The sequence below is a fragment of the Zeus faber genome (genome assembly GCF_960531495.2).
Source record: "Zeus faber genome assembly, chromosome: 21".
In the NCBI taxonomy this organism is placed as follows: Eukaryota; Metazoa; Chordata; class Actinopteri; order Zeiformes; family Zeidae; genus Zeus; species Zeus faber.
This window is the reverse complement of record NC_137208.1, coordinates 13,577,012-13,597,653: the sequence shown is the minus strand read 5'-3', so window position 1 is coordinate 13,597,653 and position 20,642 is coordinate 13,577,012. Positions and strand designations below refer to the sequence as shown.

Here is a 20,642-nt window from a genome sequence, read left to right as displayed (position 1 = left end):
GCACTCATAAAATATACCGGAGGAGATAGCCAGGCGCTCCGTGGATCGTTGTCGGCTCCAATCAGTGCAATCGGCACTTGTTTTTCGTCATCACAATTATCCATGTATGTAAAGTAAATAGTCTGTGCATCCTGCAGTCAGTATATGGAATCTTGAAAGTGCCATAATGATAAATAAATTAATAAAAAGGTAAATAAATTAATTTAAAGAAGAATTTAAAAAAATAAAGAGGAATAAAAAAAAAATTGGAAAATATATACATAAAAATATTGATAAATCTGGAGGTTAATATAGAAATATAAATTGGAGTGAATCAGAGTTGATTGCTGGTTTAATTTTCCCACATTTATATTTCTATTGATGTTTAAATGTATTTTCACATTCATTTGGTTATTTATTTCCAAATGTATTTCTTTATCTATTTCCATATGTTTTAAATGTATTGATTTGTTTATTTCAACATACATTTGTTTATTTTATTAATTTTTTTACATGTATTTAAGAATTTATTTCCATATATAATTCTCTATTTATTTCTACTTTTCCTGACGATAAACTGTCAATCAACTTGTTTTGGTCCACCCACTAAGTCCAAGCAACTGAAGGCCTCTCATCAGATTCCTCTCTGAGTCATAGGGATACTTCTTGCAGATTGTCCCAAACAACTTATTCGATATCCGTATTTGTCACCGTGGATATTTGGCCAAGAACTGTGCAACAGTAAAAATAGTAGTTCATTTCTCAGTCCTTGTTAAAATTCTGCCATAAGCCATTGTACTTGGCGGCTACAGGCTAGTGCTGCTTTTAAGACAACTGGAAAGAGGAAAACTTCCCAACTTCCTACCATTCATAACATAGTTCCATGCCATTTCCTATGAACGGCGCATCGGTGATTTACGTTCAAGTGATGTCACAGAACAACATGTTGGGGAACTCAGTCCGCAATCTCGGTCGTGGAATTATGGGGGGGCCTTTCATTGTCCTAAGCAAAGAGTTTCCAGTTCCTAGTTGTCATGAACGCAGCACATTGACATCATTAGCTGCTTGGACTTAGTGGGCGGACCAAAACAAGTTGATTGACAGTTTGCGCTTGTCAGGAAAAGCAGAAATAAATAAAGAAATATATACAGAAATAAATGAATAAATAAATCTCAACATATGAAAATAAATAAAGAAATGTGTACTGAAATAAATAAAAAAATACATTTTACAAAATATATGGAAATAGATAAAGAAATATAAAATTGAAATAAATTACCAAATATACGTGCAAATAAAAAATAAATAAAAAATAAAAAAACAAATGTGGAAAACATAAAGCAGTAATAAATTGTGATTCACACAAATTTATAGCTTCATATAAATTTTCAGATTTATCAATCTTTTCCGTATTTATTTTCGATTGTATTTTTATTCCTCTTTATATTTCCACATTTATTTTTTATTATTATTTTTTATCATTATTATAATTTTTTCCCCTTTTATATTACCACGTTTATTTATTTACTCTTTTATTCACCATGATGGCCCCTTTAGGATTCAATACAGATATAGTCATGATTGTACCTTAACTAAAGGAATATAAATACAAACTCTTAACCATAAAAAGTTAAGTAAAGTGATTATTGAATTGAATTATTTTATTACTATTAACCTTTATAATGTTTGGAAAAAAATAAGTTTAAGTATTACCAGAAGACAATTGGACTAAACAAAGCACAGCATATTAAACATCATAAATAAATATGCGCTTCTGAGGACAACCGACATGCACCAGAGTAAGTTCTACAGAAAAAAACCCAATAACATCACTGTCAGAATTGATAGATAATCCAGAGATATCAATGTATTGAAAATTCCTGAATTATAATTACTGGTAACAATAACCATAAGTAATTACATAATACAAGGAACATGTTTTTACTGTGTATGTTGTATTTATTTATTTTTTTTATCCTTTTTGTGTTTTTGGTGTAGCCCACTACACACTATTTATTTTATTTCGTATTCTCTACAATTGAACTCAGTTAAACCACTTATCTTAGTTTATTTATTTCTAGGTTTATAAAAGACATTATTATGAAGACAGTTTTCTGTTGATTTACAAAGTGCCATAAAATAATTATGTTCCCTAAAATGGATCAGTAATCATGACGAATAATCATGCTCACAATATTGACAAATAATTCTGATTATCATTTTAGCCGCAATCATGCAGCCCTACTTCAGAATGATAACCGCCGTTAGTTGCGGTGAAGGAAATCCACCCACAGCCGCAAACACCACCCGATCATAGAATTACACTGCAACCAGGCTGGAATGAACTTCTGGAACTTCTGCAGTCACAAAAGACAATAGAGACCAAACCACAATAGTCGACTGAACTTTAACAAAGGGCCAACTACCCTTGACCCCACTTATTGCCGCCTGCAGCTATATTTATTTATATTATGATTAATTATATTTAACTGTCATTTCACCTCCCTTCACAGCAAACTCTAGCAATGCAATTATGTAACTATACTGTAGGAACATACTACAAATGTCCAAAAGATTTGGGAGAGGATTTGAGCCTGGGCTTCTGAATCAGGGAGTCACAATGTGGGGTGGGGTTACCGCATAACGTATAACAGAACAAGTGGTTGAACAAAGGTCGTTATGACCATATCTAAAATATAATGTGATTTGTATCAGTTCTAAGATAAAATACATTCAAAATATTTATTTGTCACATACATACTGCACTGTACAGCATGTAGTGAAATGTTTTTTGGCCACCTCCAGAGACTGTGCTGGCCATAGTACACATAGAAAAACTAAAACATATAAAATAAAGTAATAATAATAATTATTATAAAAATAGAATAAAAATTAAAATACAAATCTATAGAGCATTTCATATATATATAAACAATACAAGGTCATATGGTCCTTTATATACAGTACATGGTCATATACATAGACCCTGCAGATTTACTCAGCAAGATGCCATCTTTCTACCATTCGGAGCGACTTCAGCCAACCTGCATCCTGAAAGATTCCCATTATCTATGTGCAGTTGCTAAGGGAGCTGGTGTGATACGGAACGGCTCTGTTTCCAATCCCTCCAATCTCATTTACACTTGACACCTGGCATTTGCATAATGGGCTCACTCTTTCTGCGACAGTTCTTTATGAAATACATGCTGGGGTTGAGGTGGTATGAGAGAGAGAGAGAGAGAGAGCGAGAGAAGAAGGAAAATGAGAGAGTCTTAGGCAGGGGTTAAATTACTTCCTCCTTGGCTCATTAAGCGTGCAGAGAGCTCAGCATGCTACATTGGCTGTTTTGGGAACAATTTGCGGAAATGTCGGTGGAAACACTTAAGCGTGCTTGCTGATTAAGAATGTCATGAACCCTAATCAGTCAGAAGCAACAGATACTGATGGGTCATCAATATCGGAACGATGAACACAGATATTGTTTTTTTTTATAGAATTCGTGCAAATATACAGTGTACTGAAATCACACCTCATTAGAAAACCAGTCGAACCACAGCAGTACCAAACTGGAAAATAGTACATAGGAAATGATGTATAATACTGTATATATGCACAAGTTGAAAATCTCCAGCAACACCTGCAACAAAACTTGCTTCCAACCAACAGTCCTAGAGGAAAATCCCAAAACATTAAATTCATAGGTTGCCAACACAACCTATCCAAACCCATAGAAGCAGCAACAGGTTTAAATTTGTCACTTGGAGTTACAAATCCAAATTACCTGCATATACCTCTGCCCGGTTACCATCATCTCTAGACAAGAGCATCCGCGCTACTTTAGGGCTATATCTCTGTCCTTGCAAGAAACCTTTTCACTTATTTTTATTTTTTACCAATAGGGTTGAGGGTGAAATTTCCATTCAAAAACTCTTAGAAAAAACAGCATTCTACACTTTACAATACTGAAATATATGCCTGTGCAAGGGTATTTCGGGTATTATTAAATATCAATTACTGACACTACTCAACCTCTCATTCATCAGTTATCATATTCCTGCTCCGAAATATCAATAAAACCGCTCATTTTCAAAAGCTGCATTGTGCTCTTTAAAAAGACAGCCAGTGTTCAAGACAGAGGTATCTAAAAAGTTAATGAAATTTGGAAAGTTGGAAAAAAAAGTGAAGGATTCAAAGAAAGATAGATATAGAGAAACAGTGCGCGATACAGAAGGGAAATGAAATCCAATGGATTAAATGTAAAACCAACTCAACCCCACCATACAGAGCAAATCTAAGCATGAAGAACTGTGTGTATAAGAGGATTGGGGAGCTCGCAATGGCAAATGGAAGTTACGCCGATGCTGTGATGCTTTGTGTGTGTAAGTTAAAACTGATTTGAGTGGAACATGGACTCCTTGATTGGAAACACGACTCCATTTCATGCGTCAAAACTCTGCCACTACTTCAGAGCGGGCGACATAGAAATGCCCACGCCCTTGGCTGGGGGAGTGAAAGTTACCAGCTACTGAGACACACACACGCACGCACAGAGGCAATGGAAAATTTTGCTGTGAGGTATGCAGAGCACGTCTACACCATGAGAGCTTGTTGATTGAATAGCCCCTGTATTCACTTGCTAAGGAACACACACACACACACACACACACACACACACACACACACACACACACACACACACACACACACACACACACACACACACACACTATGGTGACAATATCTCCAACACATGACATAGAAAGTAACTCCCTCAAAATACTATATGAATCTATCAAAAGTGCTGAGCCACCAACATCCATCATGGTGTCTTTTCATTTGCCCCTCCCCGAAAGAAAAGAAACAACATAATTCTTCCCATCTCCATCTCCCTCTGGCCAGAAAGCCTGCTGGTGATGAGCAAAACATCATACTAAGTAAATTAAGACGGCTCTAATATGCTCAAATCCTTTAGAAATCTCATATTCACAAATAGCAGAAGTCAAGTCACATCATAAGATGCCCCTAATTTCATTTCGTCTGGTTTTTCCACCAGTGTTCGTTGCCTGGGTGAGACACAAACATTAGACGTTTTTTCTGCCACTTTCTTTCACTTCCACTTTTCGTTCCGTTCTCCCTATCAACTTCTGAGGTTTTTTTTCTATGTCTGCAATTCTGTACACTCCGTTCGTCGTCGGGGGTGTGAGTTCTGCTTTGACTGGATGTAATCAGGTGGTAGACCGGGGGCAGGCTTACAGCCGGTGGGTGAAGGATGTGGATTTCCACTCTGCAACAAACCCTTTTTTTCCCCCCATCACAAATTCATCACGATTCCATGCTGCGAACTCAACGTTCCCTCAATGGTTCGCCCTTCAATTTGTGCCCCACGCTTGGCTTATTCCAGTAACAATAATAAAAAACAAAAAAGAGAGAGAGACCAGGCAATCAGAAAATATCCTGGTCATTAACTGGTTTGGCTAACATGTGTTTTGTCTCTTTTGCGAGTCAGTAGTCACCATGCCAGTACCACATCACTACCTTAATCTTAAGCGGAGCTGAGAGAAAGTACGAGTTGAAGAAGTAAGAGGAGTAGTAATAACACACAAACAAAGTGAAGTGAAAGCACAAGTACAGAACAGAGAACGGACGAGAGGAGAGAAGACTTCTCCTTCTTTGGGCTGCTCCCGTTAGGGGTCACCACAGCGGCTCATCTACCTCCAATACCTTCTGTTCTGCACATCTTCCTCCCTTACACCAACTGCCTGCCTGTCCTCCCTCACCACATCCAAAAACCTTCTTTTTGGCCTTCCTCTTTTAAAGAGAGTAGAGAAGACTATACAGGCTAAATAAGTGGCAGTTGGACTTTTCCAATGGCTGCACACTCAACAGGCCCAGCACTCATTCGACATGACTGGCCAGTAATTACTACGGAACACATATAGAGAGTGGGGAGGCTGAACAAATAGAGTGAAAAGTGCACCTTAAGTTGTAGTCTGTTGAAGCCATCTCTAAATTCTCAGATGAATGAATCTACACCAGCTCATACAGTTTATGACCTAAATGGTACATCAAGAAAAATAACTGCAAGCTGTATTCCGCCAGGTAAAAGGAAACTAGATTGTTTTGGAAACATCTAAAAACCAAGTCATAGTCATTGGCTCAAGGAAGAGACGATCTTCAAAATCAGTTTGTGACATTAGACAATCGACTTTCCTGGGAGAATTATATTGAAAAGGATGTTAAGGAAATTGCCAGACCTTTGGCTTACAAGATGTACCAGTTCTTTATATATATTTTTTTTCCCCAAACAGAAAAAGTAATTCTCTCTGTGTCAACATGCATCAAGCACCTTTCTTGTCCAGGAGCGTGTGAAAGGTTGGTATCTCACATTCTCTGCTTTCTCTTTATGGTAAAAATAAATAAATAAATAAATGAAAACAGCAAGGTGTTACTTTAAAAAAAGCTGGACATTGTTTTCATCAGGGACATACATAGTGCAAGAATTTAAATGATTATCGGTTCATTATTAGACAATTTGATTTTTATTCAGTCTTCAATAACTCTGGCTATATGAGAAACATCAGCTATCTGCACAAAGACTTATGCAAGTCATGATCTTATGCAACCGCCAATTAGGAAATAAACCAATCCTTTCAGTGAGAGGTGAACGACTATAATGAGGTGTAACCACTTGTGAAGCTGGTGTTCTTGCTGCTAAAAAATAAAACATATATTTCATGATAGCTCTTTAAAACTCTCCTCTACACACGCTGCTTACTACTCTGTGGAAAGACAGGAATATGTGTGCATGTGTGGAACTCAGTGCAAGAAGTACACGGTTGCTCATTTTGTGTCTATTGCACACACACACACACACACACACACACACACACACACACACACACACACACACACACACACACACACACACACACACACACACACACACACACACACACACACACACACACACACACACACACACACACACACACACACACCCTAGACATGCAGCTGGATCAATCAATTACATCTCCACTCCAACAATCAAACAAGGTTATTATCAGGCAGCGGCTCGCCGACCTGGAAAGGCCTGGCCAATCAAAGGCTGCTCTGATGTGGAGGCCGGCGCTCGCTCATGTGACAGTAACACAGAGTGGCAGCTCACGCCGTCAAGGGAGGGTGGGATGGCAGAGAGCAGGAAAGGAAAGGACAGAGACTGAATGCACAAGGAGCAAGGGCGAAGAAAATTGGCTGCAAAAAAAAAAAAAAGAAAAAAAAAGAAAAGAGAGAAAGAAGCGGAGGAAATAGGAAAGTCTACAATCTCCAAATGTCTATCTCCACCTTGGCATTGGACTTTGAAGGACAGAGGGGAGATGTGACAAATGCGCGCCGACAGAGTTGCGGTTTTTATTTGTAATTGAGCAGCGTCGCTTCGAGTGACGTTAGGATTCTCAGCTTTGTAAGACGCAGAAAATGACCAGGAAAGACAAACGGGGACAAAGGGCGGAGGGAGGGCTGCGGGAGTAAGCCGCACACGGTCAAATTTCTCCTCAACACAGTTCGAAAATGCTCGTCTTGACAACAGCTCTGTGAGGACAGTTATTCAGTGGGCATTAAGGCCATTATGTCTCCCTCAATCGTTCCCTTCAGGGGAACAGGCCCCAGGAACCCAATTAGTCTTAATTCAAATATTGTACACTTTCAAATGGAGCCACAAGGCTTCATTTCATTAAATTATTGCTACCGCACAACACAGCGCGCACACACACACACACACACACACACACACACACACACACCGACCGACAAACAGACACACAAAGTCTCACGGGAATGCAACCTAATCCCTTTTCAACACAGCCAATCAGAGACAATCATGAATTGCGGGGGGGCGACATCAGCGGGGTGTGAACATCTGTGTGACGCTGACCTGGTCATTTGGACAAGCCTGAAAGGACTTATTGTGTCTGTGTGCAATGAGTGTGTGTGTGTGTGTGAATGTCCACTTTATGTGGCGCAATATCCGCCTCTAATCTCAGTGGAAAACATTTTGCGGTGTCCCCACGGCGCCCCCCCACCCCGCCACACCGCCCACCCCCGCACGACTCCCCTAACCTCGGAGACCTTCAGAGCCAACTTCATAACAGGTGGACTGTAGGGCATTCCGGCAAACAAGTCCTCCGAAAGCCCAGAGTGACGAACGCCTGCGCTTCGAGTTGGTCTGTTGGACTTGTTTCCTTGGGAACGGAAGCCGATTCCATTTTGGGATGGATAAACACAATCAGAGCGTTTATCCACCTTTTATAGCTGGAGAAAAGACCCCCGGAATGATGGATCTAATCTCCCACGCCGTACCTGCTGTGTGCCTGCGTGTGTGTGCGCCCGCGCACACAGGCGTGCACAAGCGATGGCGGGAGCTTGTCCCTACCGCCTGCAGCCCTGTGTGTGTTTGTGCCCTGTTTGTGGCTTTAAGTATTGTTGTGTGTGGTGTGTGTGTGTGTGTGTGTGTGTGTGTGTGTGTGTGTGTGTGTGTGTGTGTGTGTGTGTGTGTGTGTGTGTGTGTGTGTGTGTGTGTGTGTGTGTGTGTGTGTGTGTGTATGCGTTTATAGGACATGAGGAGATTGAGAATGCTGCACCGCACCGGAAAGTGGCTGAAGTTGCACTTTTTGGAAGACGATAAACACAGCAGCATTATTTACAACATGTCACGTTTTGTCTGTGTGTGTGTGTGTGATGTGTGTGTGTGTGTGTGTGTGTGTGTGTGTGTGTGTGTGTGTGTGTGTGTGTGTGTGTGTGTGTGCGTGCGTGCATGTCCCGTGTGGAGGGCATCAGAGAGATAAGAATGAAGAAAGGCTGATGCAGCAGCGAGCGACAGGTAGATAGGCAGACAGGTACCTCAGATCGATAGCAGACTAACATGGCACCCAGCAGTCATGCTATCCCAACAACCAACAGGCTTCTTCTCCGCACATACCCTCACTTTCTATCCGTCCGTTTGCCCCTGCAATCTCTGACTGTTTCTCACGTTCATCTTTTTGTGATACTATTTCTAACTATATATGTTTATATACAGAACCACACATATACACAAGTGTGCGTGCTGTATGATTTATCACTTCACACACTTTCCCCGTCCTTTAATGCTTCCTCCTTCTCTCCTACCCGTCTGCTTGTTACTCTATTTTTTCCCACCCCTATTTTTTCATTGTTTATTTACTGCATCCCATCTGTTCTCCCATTGTCTTTCCCCTTTATATCCCTTCTTTTTTTTTCCTCTCCCTCTCTTTATCTCTCCCTCTCTCTCCCCCTCTGACCTTTCTAGAATAAAATCCCTCCACGCCCTGATCTATAATTCTCAGCTATGCTCCAAGACTTTAATGGGCAAAAGGAGGGCGAGCGGGAGATAGGGAGGGGTGCTGTTTACTGAGGAAAATCCAACTGAAGCAGTGAGAAAAGATGAGCCAGGAGAGGAAGGGAGACTGGAACACATGCACGTGTGTGTGTGTGTGTGTGTGTGTGCGGGCGTGTCGATGTATGCTTAACGCCCACCGCCCGACATCCACGCTGCATTCTAATGCTGGCTTTGTGAATTGCCTTTTTCTTTTCGGTGGACCAAGTTGGTTTTGTTCGAATAAAAATACATACGATGTGGCAATATCAAATCCCGCCCTCATAACTTGTTATATCGTCTAATTCAAGGAATAAGGAGAACAGAACCTGCATTTGGAGGATTAATTGCGTAATTATATATTAACGGTAGGGGAAAAATCATTTCATTCAAAATTCCAGGTTTATCTTCTCAGAGAGAATGGAAGTGAAAGTAGAGAAATAAAGAAAGGCTGTCGACACGACTCATTGTCTCATTAGATTCACAATGTCACCCAGATAAATCCATTTTAAAAAGTAATAAATAGCTAAAGGGTTGAATGAAAGTTGTCATTTCAACCTCAAACTTTCTTCTATTCTCATTTTATGTTCACACAGCATGTGTGTGTATGTGTGTGTGTGTGTGTGTGTGTGTTTATGTGTGTGTTATGTGTGTTTGTGTGCGTGCGCCCATTAGGGTGAAGTTAATGAGAGCGTGGAATTAGTGCCGAGTCATGCTGTTTCATTTTCACCACAGGCTCCATCGAGGGGAGGCAGAGCCCTTCCGTCAGTCCTTTCCTGTAATCTATGTTTCCATTTCTCCTCCTTCCTTTTCCTTCTTGTCCTTCCCCCTCCACCTCCCTGGAGCTCCCTCTGTCAATCTACCACCTTCACCCCCTTTTTTTTTTTTTGTTTGCCCAGACTCTTTTTCAATTCTTTCCCTTCTCCCCTGCTCTCTTCAGTTTCTCTGCATCGATGCTGTAGCACCTCTCCTCAGGAAGCTCTCAATATGTGTCTGTGTGTGTGTGTGTGTGTGCGAGCGTGCATGCGCGCAGCAGTTAAATAGCATACTAAATAGCACATAACCTGAGACTTGTTAGAATGCTAATAACGTTGTCCACACGTTGTTTCTTCTTCACGCGCCTTTTCTGGAAATTGTTGCTTTCGGGTGTGCAGGCTCAGACTAGGGGATGCCATTTGAGATTGTACGGTGATGAGGCGTGATATAAATAAACTTGACTCGACTTAAAGTGCCATATTTTCTTTAATTACTCGAATATATTGGTGTGAACTACGGCGCATTTGCACAACTTAAGCTCTGTTCAGTTTCTTTGTGCCTATGCTGTTAGCGTGGCGTAGCGACGCATCTAGGTGGCATCGGTATCACTGACTTCATCCTCTATTCACATTCATAGCAGCATTTAGTATTGCAAAGTATTGGTTTCTGCCGTGGGGAAATTAAAGGAAAGCTCTTAAAGGTTTTCTCTCATCTGTCAGGACACAGGTACCAATTCCAGAACATCTAGGGACCTGTTTAGTTGAAAGCTTATATGAATTGAGATAACCTGTAGATCGGCGGCATCATGTGACCAACACAAACATTCGGCCCAGCATCTCTGGTTTCTGTGGTAACATGAATCAAATTTGGTGTCCGACAGAGCAGGCCAATTGGCAAAAATCCACATCATTCAAAATCAATTGTGCAGCAAAAAAATAAAAATTCTAAAAAAATTATAAATCTTGTGAAATCTTTGTATCTGCATTTCTCATCTTTGAGGCCTTCATGGCCTTTCCTCTGCGCTCTAAACTCCATTTTGTGTATTGGTTGCGACGCGCAGGATCTGCGGCGAGCTGCGCCCAAAGTTAAACTGGCTTTAACATTTGCGCGGCGCAGTGGCTGTGACGACATCCCCGCTGGGCCGATAGAAACAAGAAGTCAAGCAAACAGGAAGCATCCGCGCAACACTGATTTTAGCGGCGACCGAATTCCCGGAGCTCTACTGTACAACCCTTCCTTACGGATTTATCGGGACCTGGGAAATCCCTGTCATGGAAAAAGGTTTCCTACCACGTGGACAGACCAGAGGGATTTAAATTCGGCTGAGATTAGGGATATAGGATCCACGGCCAATAAATATTACCTACAAGACATGATCTTGATTATTCCCTGTGTCACAGCTGTATGTCATATCTTGTTAAAATAAGATGTGGTGGTGTGAGACATTTCATGTGATGATGGTTTTGCCGTAGCATTATTATAATCTATAAATATAATAAATTCATATAATATTCCCTGCAAACTAAACTTAAAATAATAATAATACCTTAAAGTGTGAGCTGTCTCTGTCTATGTCATGAAACAAGCCAGATTTGCAGCCCTTTCCTACGACATTTAGGGCTTCATTATAATTAGAACTGCCATCCATCTTGTCAACTCCACCCACCACTAGGAACTGCTCTGCTAGCTTACAAACCTCATTAATCTTTTAAAAGAAAGAGGAATTAATACCAACTAACTGTGAAGAAACTACTGACGATGGAAATGTAAGTATTTAAAAACGAATTCTGCTGTCCCCATTCTTTCAAAAAATAAAAAAATAAATAAGAATAAAATAAAATGTTTTTCAAGTATGCGGTAGGTTTACTGTAGGCTGCGGCGGGCGATCCACTGTGCATTTCTCCAAACAAAACCAATAAAAATAGTGAGTTTTTATTGTAGCTGTATTTATTTTTTTCTATTTTCCGACATTTACATGACACAAAATCCCTGTGTGCAGTGTCCCTCACGAGCTGGGAGCACGGCAACAAAAGTCGGAACAAACTTCAAAATGAGGCTTTGCTGATCGAATATGAGTGAAGATTTAGCAACTGGATTGCTTATTTCTCAAATTTGTTGAGAAATTGATTTTGGTGTCCTGATCACATGAAATCAGTGAAAGTTGACAGACTGAAATACAACGGAATCAGGAAGTAAAGCTCAAACCCCATTGGCTCACAGAACTCGGGGCCTCGTGAGGGTGGCGTCACCCACTTAAACAGAGTGTCCCGGAACAGGATGCGTTAGAGGCATGTTAGAATGGTGAGAATGCGTAATCTGAGTGGTATTTTCAGTAAGAAAAACTTTGAAAACATGTTTTGGGGGCCTCAGAGACCTATTTTAACCTTGTTGAAAAGGAGCATAATAGATCCCCTTTCAACATTATACCACAAAGTTTCCTTGAAACATTTCCTACGAGTACCCCAACTACAATGTGTAATATGCTTCCTACTTAAATGGGACAACTGCAAGTGGCCGCATGTCCTAAAATGTATACCTCCCCCAGAAGTGAATGAGACAGACCCCAAACTGTCATCACTTGATAGACGCACACACACACACACACACACACACACACACACACACACACACACACACACACACACACACACACACACACACACACACACACACACACACACACACACACACACACACACACACACACACGTGTATGCAGTGCCAGTGCTGATGATCCTTAGGTGATGCATGGAGGAAAGAGGGCGATTACAGGGCCTTCTGGTGCTTCTCAAAATGCCAACCTGGGTCAGGGAAAATGGTGCAAATATCACTCAAATGTCAGCAGAAGACCCCACAACTCAAAATAAATTGACTGCTATCTGCAAAAACACGCACCTACGCATGCACCCCTGTTTGTGCTGGTATTTGTGTGGGGTTGTGGCCGTATACTACAGAGATCACTGGAGTTATTCAAATAAAATTCACTGCCTAATCATTTACCCCATCAGAATCAGTGACCTCTAATCCCAAAAGGTCCCCTTTTCAAACATACACTGGAAACTCAAGTCCAGACTCACACTCTGGAATCACACTTTAGAACCTTCTCTGCATGTTGTCCGATAGAAATAGAGCGGTTTACCTCAACTGACAAAGACACATCCTTCAGGATGACATTCAAACACAAAACACACCCACTTGGCTCTGATACTCTGTTATCGATCTGTCCGACGAGATTTGATACTAACGTTTTCTTTTTCTCCCCCAGCGCCAATCTGAGGTATGTAGAAGGAGGAGTTAATACATCGCTATTGCATATAATGTACTGAACTGAGGCTGTGCTGCGTATTGATTTCCAGAGAGAGCCACATACCCCTGGGCAATATCACTCCAAAGGTGCCAACCAAGGCCAAATTGAAATAAATTAATAAATTAAAAAACACGGCTCCCAGTTTAGGGCTACCAACTGGTCCCTCATCTGTTGAATGAAAAACACTGTTAGTGGAACTGCACTTGATGGAACTAAAGATCCATTTTGTCGTGCAACATGAAGTCGTCAAGTCAAGTCGTTCTGTAGGTAAAATTTCACCATGACAAACTTGATGAACAACTTACAGATTGTTGTTTTTTGCAAAGTTGCACTTTAAGTGACATTCAGATGTTTGAAAGCCGCTTCCAACTGTTTATTTTATTAAGAATAAATTAAAGGAAGCAGCATTATTGTACAAGTCATATTGAGGGCTTTGAATTTCTTTCACTGTGGAAATGGAGAACATATTGAGAATGATTATTTTTTTTAGATGGCTACCCTAAGCTATTTAACAGCTTAGTTGTTGTTTGGGGAAAAAAAATATTGGATCAGAATCAGGGATAGACAATTAATAAAATTCAGACGGACATCGCAATTAAATAGAACGCAATTTTCAAATCGCAAGGGCTGCGATTAAAAAAGGCGCCGGGAGGGAGCGATCTGTCTCCCTCTCTGACGGTACCGAAGATGAGCGTGTGATTTTTATTCTGTTAAAAAATAGTGATTGTAGCCAATGGTAGCCAACTCATTTCATCATAACATGTAAGCCTGGCCTAGAGGAAAGAGCAGTTTATATGTTGACTGTATCCGTGTTGTGTTGGTCATAGTACAGAATGATTTATCGCTTGTGTTAAGTGAATAATACAGAAGATAAAGAAATTAAAAAAAAATAATTGCATACTAAATTGCGACATTGTTAAAAAAAAAAAAAAAATTGCAATTACATTATTTTCCCAAATCATTCAGCCCTAATCAGAATTGGCAGATACATAAGGTTGCAGTATCAGCGCGCGCGCGCACACACACACACACACACACACACACACACACACACACACACACACACACACACACACACACACACACACACACACACACACACACACACACACACACACCTCAAAAGAGATTTCTCACTGACACACAGGTTTCCCCCTCCCACTCCGACTGCTTTCTCCATTAAAGTCAGCATGAGCAACCGAGCAGTGGGTGCAGCCTGCAGTGGGTGTGGTGATCCATGAGGGGCGTGCCAAAGCCCAGCCTTTAGAAAACCACCTGCAGCAACAGCGATCCATTGGCACTGGCTGTCTTTAGAGGGCAGGTTGGAGAGAGTTGTGGGGGGGCGGGGGGGGGCGTACGGGGCCCCACTTGTCAGGCAGTTTACTGTGATTGATATGAACCATTACAGACAACAAGGGAGAAGTAGGGGAAAAAGCTCGTCACTGTTTTATTTGCAGCCATTTGTTCAGACAAAGGCCAGGCTACAATGCAGCAGAACGGGGTGTGGAGGTGAGCGTGTGTGTGAGTAAGATTCATTTTGGAACGAGGCCGGAGCATCTGTGTTCGGTAATGGGACACACAAAAGATAACCACCTGAGCGGCAAGCAATCAACGAAGGGAAAAGCGTAAACACTAATGTGCACACCCATACACACAAATCGAAAACACAAATTTTTCGGTTAAAGGTGCCAGCGTGCTCACAACGAAAGAGAAATTTCAGATCGAAAAGACATTTAGAACAAGATAGAACCGAAAAGAAAGCCTCCGGAACAAACAATCTATTTGGCAGTTCAAACAGTTTGGTGTCCCCTCTACGTAATTGGTCCAATCACACATGGTTGGTTGTGTCACATTTGATCAGCAAGGGGGCAGAATACTTTAAGTAAGAGGTATGCAAATGGAAAGGTGTGTCGCTCCACCACCCACCTTGAGTTATCCACTATGACACATACAATCAATTCACCCCTGATTTCAGGATGACATACAGTAGGTCATTCAAGACACAAAGGGGATGGGACAAAACACATTCATCACGTCCTAATCTTTGAAATGGAAACGATGGGTTGAGTTGGTAAATAACAGCAATGTGCACCAGGTACCGTGGTGTGTTAAAGGAGGAAACATGGCAGCTTAAAGGATCCTACAGGGTAGATTGTATTACTGCACAATAATAGCACCGCTTCACAAGAGTCACACAAGTTGACAAGTTGCGTATATAGGAAGTATATGGAACTAGTCGGTTTTAATTCCAAGCCTACAAAAGTAACCAAACTTGTTGTGCTGCATCAGACATGAAGTGTTCTCACTGAACCTTGAAATGGGTTAAAGGATAGGGAATCTAATTAGACCGCATTTCACTGGTACAAGTCATATCGTTGAAGTGGTGCAATTTTCTACACCACCACTCTGTTGGGTCTTATGACTTGACAATGGGATGGAACAATGGTCGTGGTTTAAGGGGATGTGTACTGGGAAGAAAAGAATAGGGCTGTGTTGGTAGGCGGGGTGGTTGGGGGGTAACAGGAAAGCAATCAGGACAAATCAACACTGGATGAATTCCAACTCTATGCGACGAGTGATAGACGGGAGTCTTTGCTTGATTATTATCTCATTTGTTTTATCGTGAGATAAAGCCCAGTCAAGTTATCACAGCAATATCCATTAGTTGAGTATAAGATGTCACAGGGGAAACTATATAAATATATATATATACACGATATATATTATATGATAAGATAGTGTTTTTGCACATTTTCTTCTCAGTTTTTAAATTCTGTCATTTATTTTATTGTTGAATAGAAAAACAACTATTTGACCACTCCACCCGCACCGCTATTTTGGTAATTTAAAATAGTGCAGGTTAAGTCCACATACATTTCAGGGTATATCTCAAGTGCACCCTACCTGAGGAGCGGCTGGAAGATGACAGTGATGTTCCTCGCCCCGGGCTTACACACAAACTTCATCTCTCCTCCCTCAATCAGGTTGTCGTCAGCTCCACCTACAACACAGATAAACAGAGCAGGGGAGTGGTGAAACGTCTGGATCAAACAAAGCGAGGCAGACATCTGTTCAACCCCATGTTGATGCTGCCGTTTGTGTCTGTCTAAATAAACCTCGCTCTCCTTGAGCGCTTTGAACGTGTAGTCTACGTGACTAGATATAGAATGAAACGCCTGCTTCACCGATTCTGAATCCTACATTTTAAATATTGGCCTGTGCCCAAATGATCATTATTTTTACTAAACAGTATGTACAGACTTACACACTCACTTTGTGGGTAAACAGAACATAATGTTTGACATATAACCCATTCCCCCAATTGGAGAGGTCTAACGTGTACATTTTTATAAAACGTTTTTTATTGTTTTAGAGTTTTACATAATAAGCGTACCAGTAAAATAAACAAAAATCAAAGTTTATGTACAAAAGTTATAAAAAATAATAGACAACGAATCAACTGAAACCATCGCATTTTGAACCAATTGACTCGTATTCTGTAGGTAATGTAAGAAACAATAACAAGGGAAACAAAACAATAAATAAAAATTGTACTAAGAAAATTCTAAACGTCTACATCTAACATGTTTTATGTCAAAAAAGCACAAAACCAAGTTGATTTCTTGTAATATTTGTCATACCGTTTGGATTTTACATTTGGGATGCTCTCCGATAACAATGCCCCATTTTAAATTGGTGTCATATCGATTTCCAGCTCCAGTATAGGTTGCAGTCCATCCCTATATGTGTCACAGCTGGGTAACTCTGTACAAAGAACTATGTCCTCAAAACGGGTGCATCTTCAATAAACACATCAAACCAACCAGCCCCGGGTCTCCACATGCTCCCCACCCACTCGTACATCGCCACGATCCATGTGCCCCTGCCTGGGCGAACCCCACAGCTAAGGAGGTTAATCAGAAAATCATTACCATGTAACATGCTCACACTGGGGCAAGGAGGACAGAGGGAGAGGGAGAGAGACAAAGAGAGAGCAAGAGAGGGAGCAAGAGCAAAAGCCAGAGAAAGATTGATGCGAAAAGAGACGAGAAGGGGGAATAATAAGACTGACAAAGAGAACACTGTTGCTCATTACCTCCACTCAACCTGAAGTAATCAATATAATTGACGGAAAATAAATTGCAGCTTGCGCTCGATACGGCGGCGAAACAAGAGGTCATTGCTGCGTGTGCATGTGTGTGTCATGCATTTATGAGACTGTGTACGCACGACACATGGGTGAAAGCATGCCAACGCATATATGTTCGAATTAGGCCACCCATGCGCGTGTAATTGTGATTGGCTGGTGAATATGGATGGCGGGGAGCCGAGACGGGGGCATTTCAGTCCATACGCAGCCGTGGAAATATTATTCATTACAATTTCGCAATTCCACGTTGATCCGACGAATTACCAGATCCAAGGGTTTCGGGGTAGGCAGGCAAAGTCCTTAAAATAAAACCCTTTAGGCTGTAAACAACCCAAGTGTAACCACCAAATCAAAAGAATAATGCAACAAAAAAAGCTCCTTCCAGCACACAAAGCCAGAGCTGTTGTTTATACGATGGAAAAGACTCCTGCGCTCCATTACAGCTGTACAGGTCAGTCGGCGCGTTGGACAAATGAAAGTATAGCAGGTGAGTAAGCACACTCCCAAGTTAGCTGACACAAAATTATGTGGTCAAAGCTTTTTTGATTGGGTTTAGGATTAGGTACTTGGTGTACCGTGTGTGTGTGTGTGTGTGTGTGTGTGTGTGTGTGTGGCCAAATTTCAATAGGGCACCAAGCCTGGGCTCTCTGCCTATTTCAAAGCCTATCTCATTTCCATGTCCAGCTCCAAGGCCTTTTCAAAACCTGTGTGATATAACCCAAAGACACCTTGCCATGGTGTGAGAGCCTGCACCGCATTACCTGCATTCAAATGCATATCACCTCATTGTTCCCGGTGCCAGGCTCTGATAATACATTTCTGATGGAACAAGTTTCTATTGAAAAAACACGGGAGGCAAAACTATCCGTATTTTCATTAAATGAATGGGGGCTTTCATTATTTCCTAAACTTTCAGATGGTGTGTTTCTGATTATGATCTGCTGCCATAAAATGTGCCCGTGCCGTAAGCCCCTTGTTCCTGTTGCTAAGTGGAAGCGGAGATGAGGTCCAATTCACTCAAACGCTTGTCGTCTCCATCGTTCCATCCCTTCATCCATCCTGTGGTGCCAATTCAATTAAGACTCAATTACAGGCTCCTAAACAAAGCAGCTGCCAACGCGCTCCCTAGTTCAACCCCCCCTCCCCTCCCTTTGATATTTTTAATTCACATTTTGCCCTCTAATAACCTCCCACTACCCCACCCCACCACCACTACCTCCAAGACCCTCCCTTTCTATCTCTCGCCCTGCGTCAGGATGGAAAGAGTCCTCGCAAGTTTGGGCTTTAATTTGCAAACACTGTAGCTCCTGTGACTGACACTGATGAGTTACAGGCTTTTGATAAGTTAGTTGCTCTCTTCCGCTCACTCAGAGAGTTGCCCCCAACGACAGCAACAACAGGCGGACAAACACACACATACGCACAAAGCGACAGTTGCGCGCCTATTTCCAGCGACAGTGACCAACTCAATTTCATGCTCTAAACATCTGCATCGGTGTCATACAAAGAAGGGCGGCAGAGATCTCATTGATCCGTGGGCCCTGCCACCAGCTGCCAAGAGGCCATAGCACTGATGAATATTAAATAGGCCCGTGTTAATATGCATGCTCTTCTTCACAGTCGTCTGGATGTGACAGGGTGCGTCTGGTTGCAGGTCAGAAAGCCACCCACTGCAGCCAGCTCTCTGAAGGGAATGTCTGAAACAGCGGCGGTTGCGTTTGCAAGTGTGACTACGCGCGTGTGTGTGTGTGTGTGTGTGTGTGTGTGTGTGTGTGTGTGTGTGTGTGTGTGTGTGTGTGTGTGTGTGTGTGTGTGTGTGTGTGTGTGTGTGTGTGTGTGTGTGTGTGTGTGTGTGTGTGTGTGTGTGTGTGTTTCTGCATGGGTGTGGGGATGTGTGTGCGTCTCTGCCGGGGTATGGGTGTTGGTGGCCCCGAGTGTGTGTGGTCTGATCCAGGATTAGTGGCAGGGGTGTGTGGAGGTACTGGTGCCTGATGGGAGGGCAGCTGAATCCCAGAGAACAAGGGGAGACACATTATAATGTGGTCCAATGCCTGAAATCCCCCAGCTTCTTATATGCCACAGACACCCACCCATCCACCCTCTCACCCACACCCACAGAATCTGGCCAAACGCACATCGATGGATTACCAAGGGCAGGAGGACAAACACACACACACACACACACACACACACAGACCAGACAGACAGGCAGACAGAGAGAGCTCAACACCAGTAAAAGCTCATCTAAGACAAATGTGAGTTCACACAAACACACTCCACCACATCGCACCTCTCGAGTCCTGACTACCACCCCCACCCGCCCGCGCCTCCCGCACAGTGCCTTAGCATGCACTCCCGAGCCCACATGTAATCAAGTCAGGCAGTGACTTAGTGAAATTGCATTAGCCACACTTTCTTAGGTTTGATGAGAAACGGGTTTGATCCTGTGATGTATTCCGGCCCTTCCCGGATCTAGGAAGGCGGGGGTACGGGGGACGTGTGATTCCTACTTTTACACACTTCCACCTCTTCTGCTTATGTGTGAGGGGGCTTCGCATGTGTCAAAATATTGAAAACAGTGTTTCTTTTGTTGGTGTGTTTCTGTGTGTATCTCTGTGTAAATTATGAATATTTTCTCGTGTGCGAACACGAAAAGTAGAAGTGAATAGAGAACGCAGCCCAAACTAAACACAATGGATGGAACCTCCCTCAAGGTTCCAGGTGTGTTGTTCGTCAACGCATGTGTATTGAAAAAAAATCCACCAAACATTATGTGCGAGAGTGAGAAGATAACCATCTTCAGCGTGATCAAATTTGTAATCTGTCATCAAAGACAGTTTTGCCTGTGTGCGTGTGTGTGTGTACAAATACACAGAAAATAAAAAACAACTGCAAAGGCTCTCTATGGTCCAGATTGAAAAGGTAAGGGGATTAGCATGAATCTGACCCAGCAAACACACATATGGACATAATATCTCCATATGTGTGTTTGTTGGGTCAGGTTGGGTCATAATGTGCACATGCACATGTGCATAAACACTAGGGCTGACCCGAAATAGTCA

General features: G+C 42.0%; 1 protein-coding gene across 1 annotated transcript in view; it reads right to left on the bottom strand.

Annotated features, from left to right (window-relative positions):
• Positions 1–20,642, bottom strand: part of exoc4 (exocyst complex component 4) — a 153,465-nt gene that overhangs the window by 69,814 nt on the left and 63,009 nt on the right. The window contains exon 11 of the mRNA XM_080022593.1: positions 16,335–16,431. Within this exon, the coding sequence (XP_079878719.1) occupies positions 16,335–16,431 (97 nt within the window). The remainder of the gene's footprint in view (positions 1–16,334; positions 16,432–20,642) is intronic.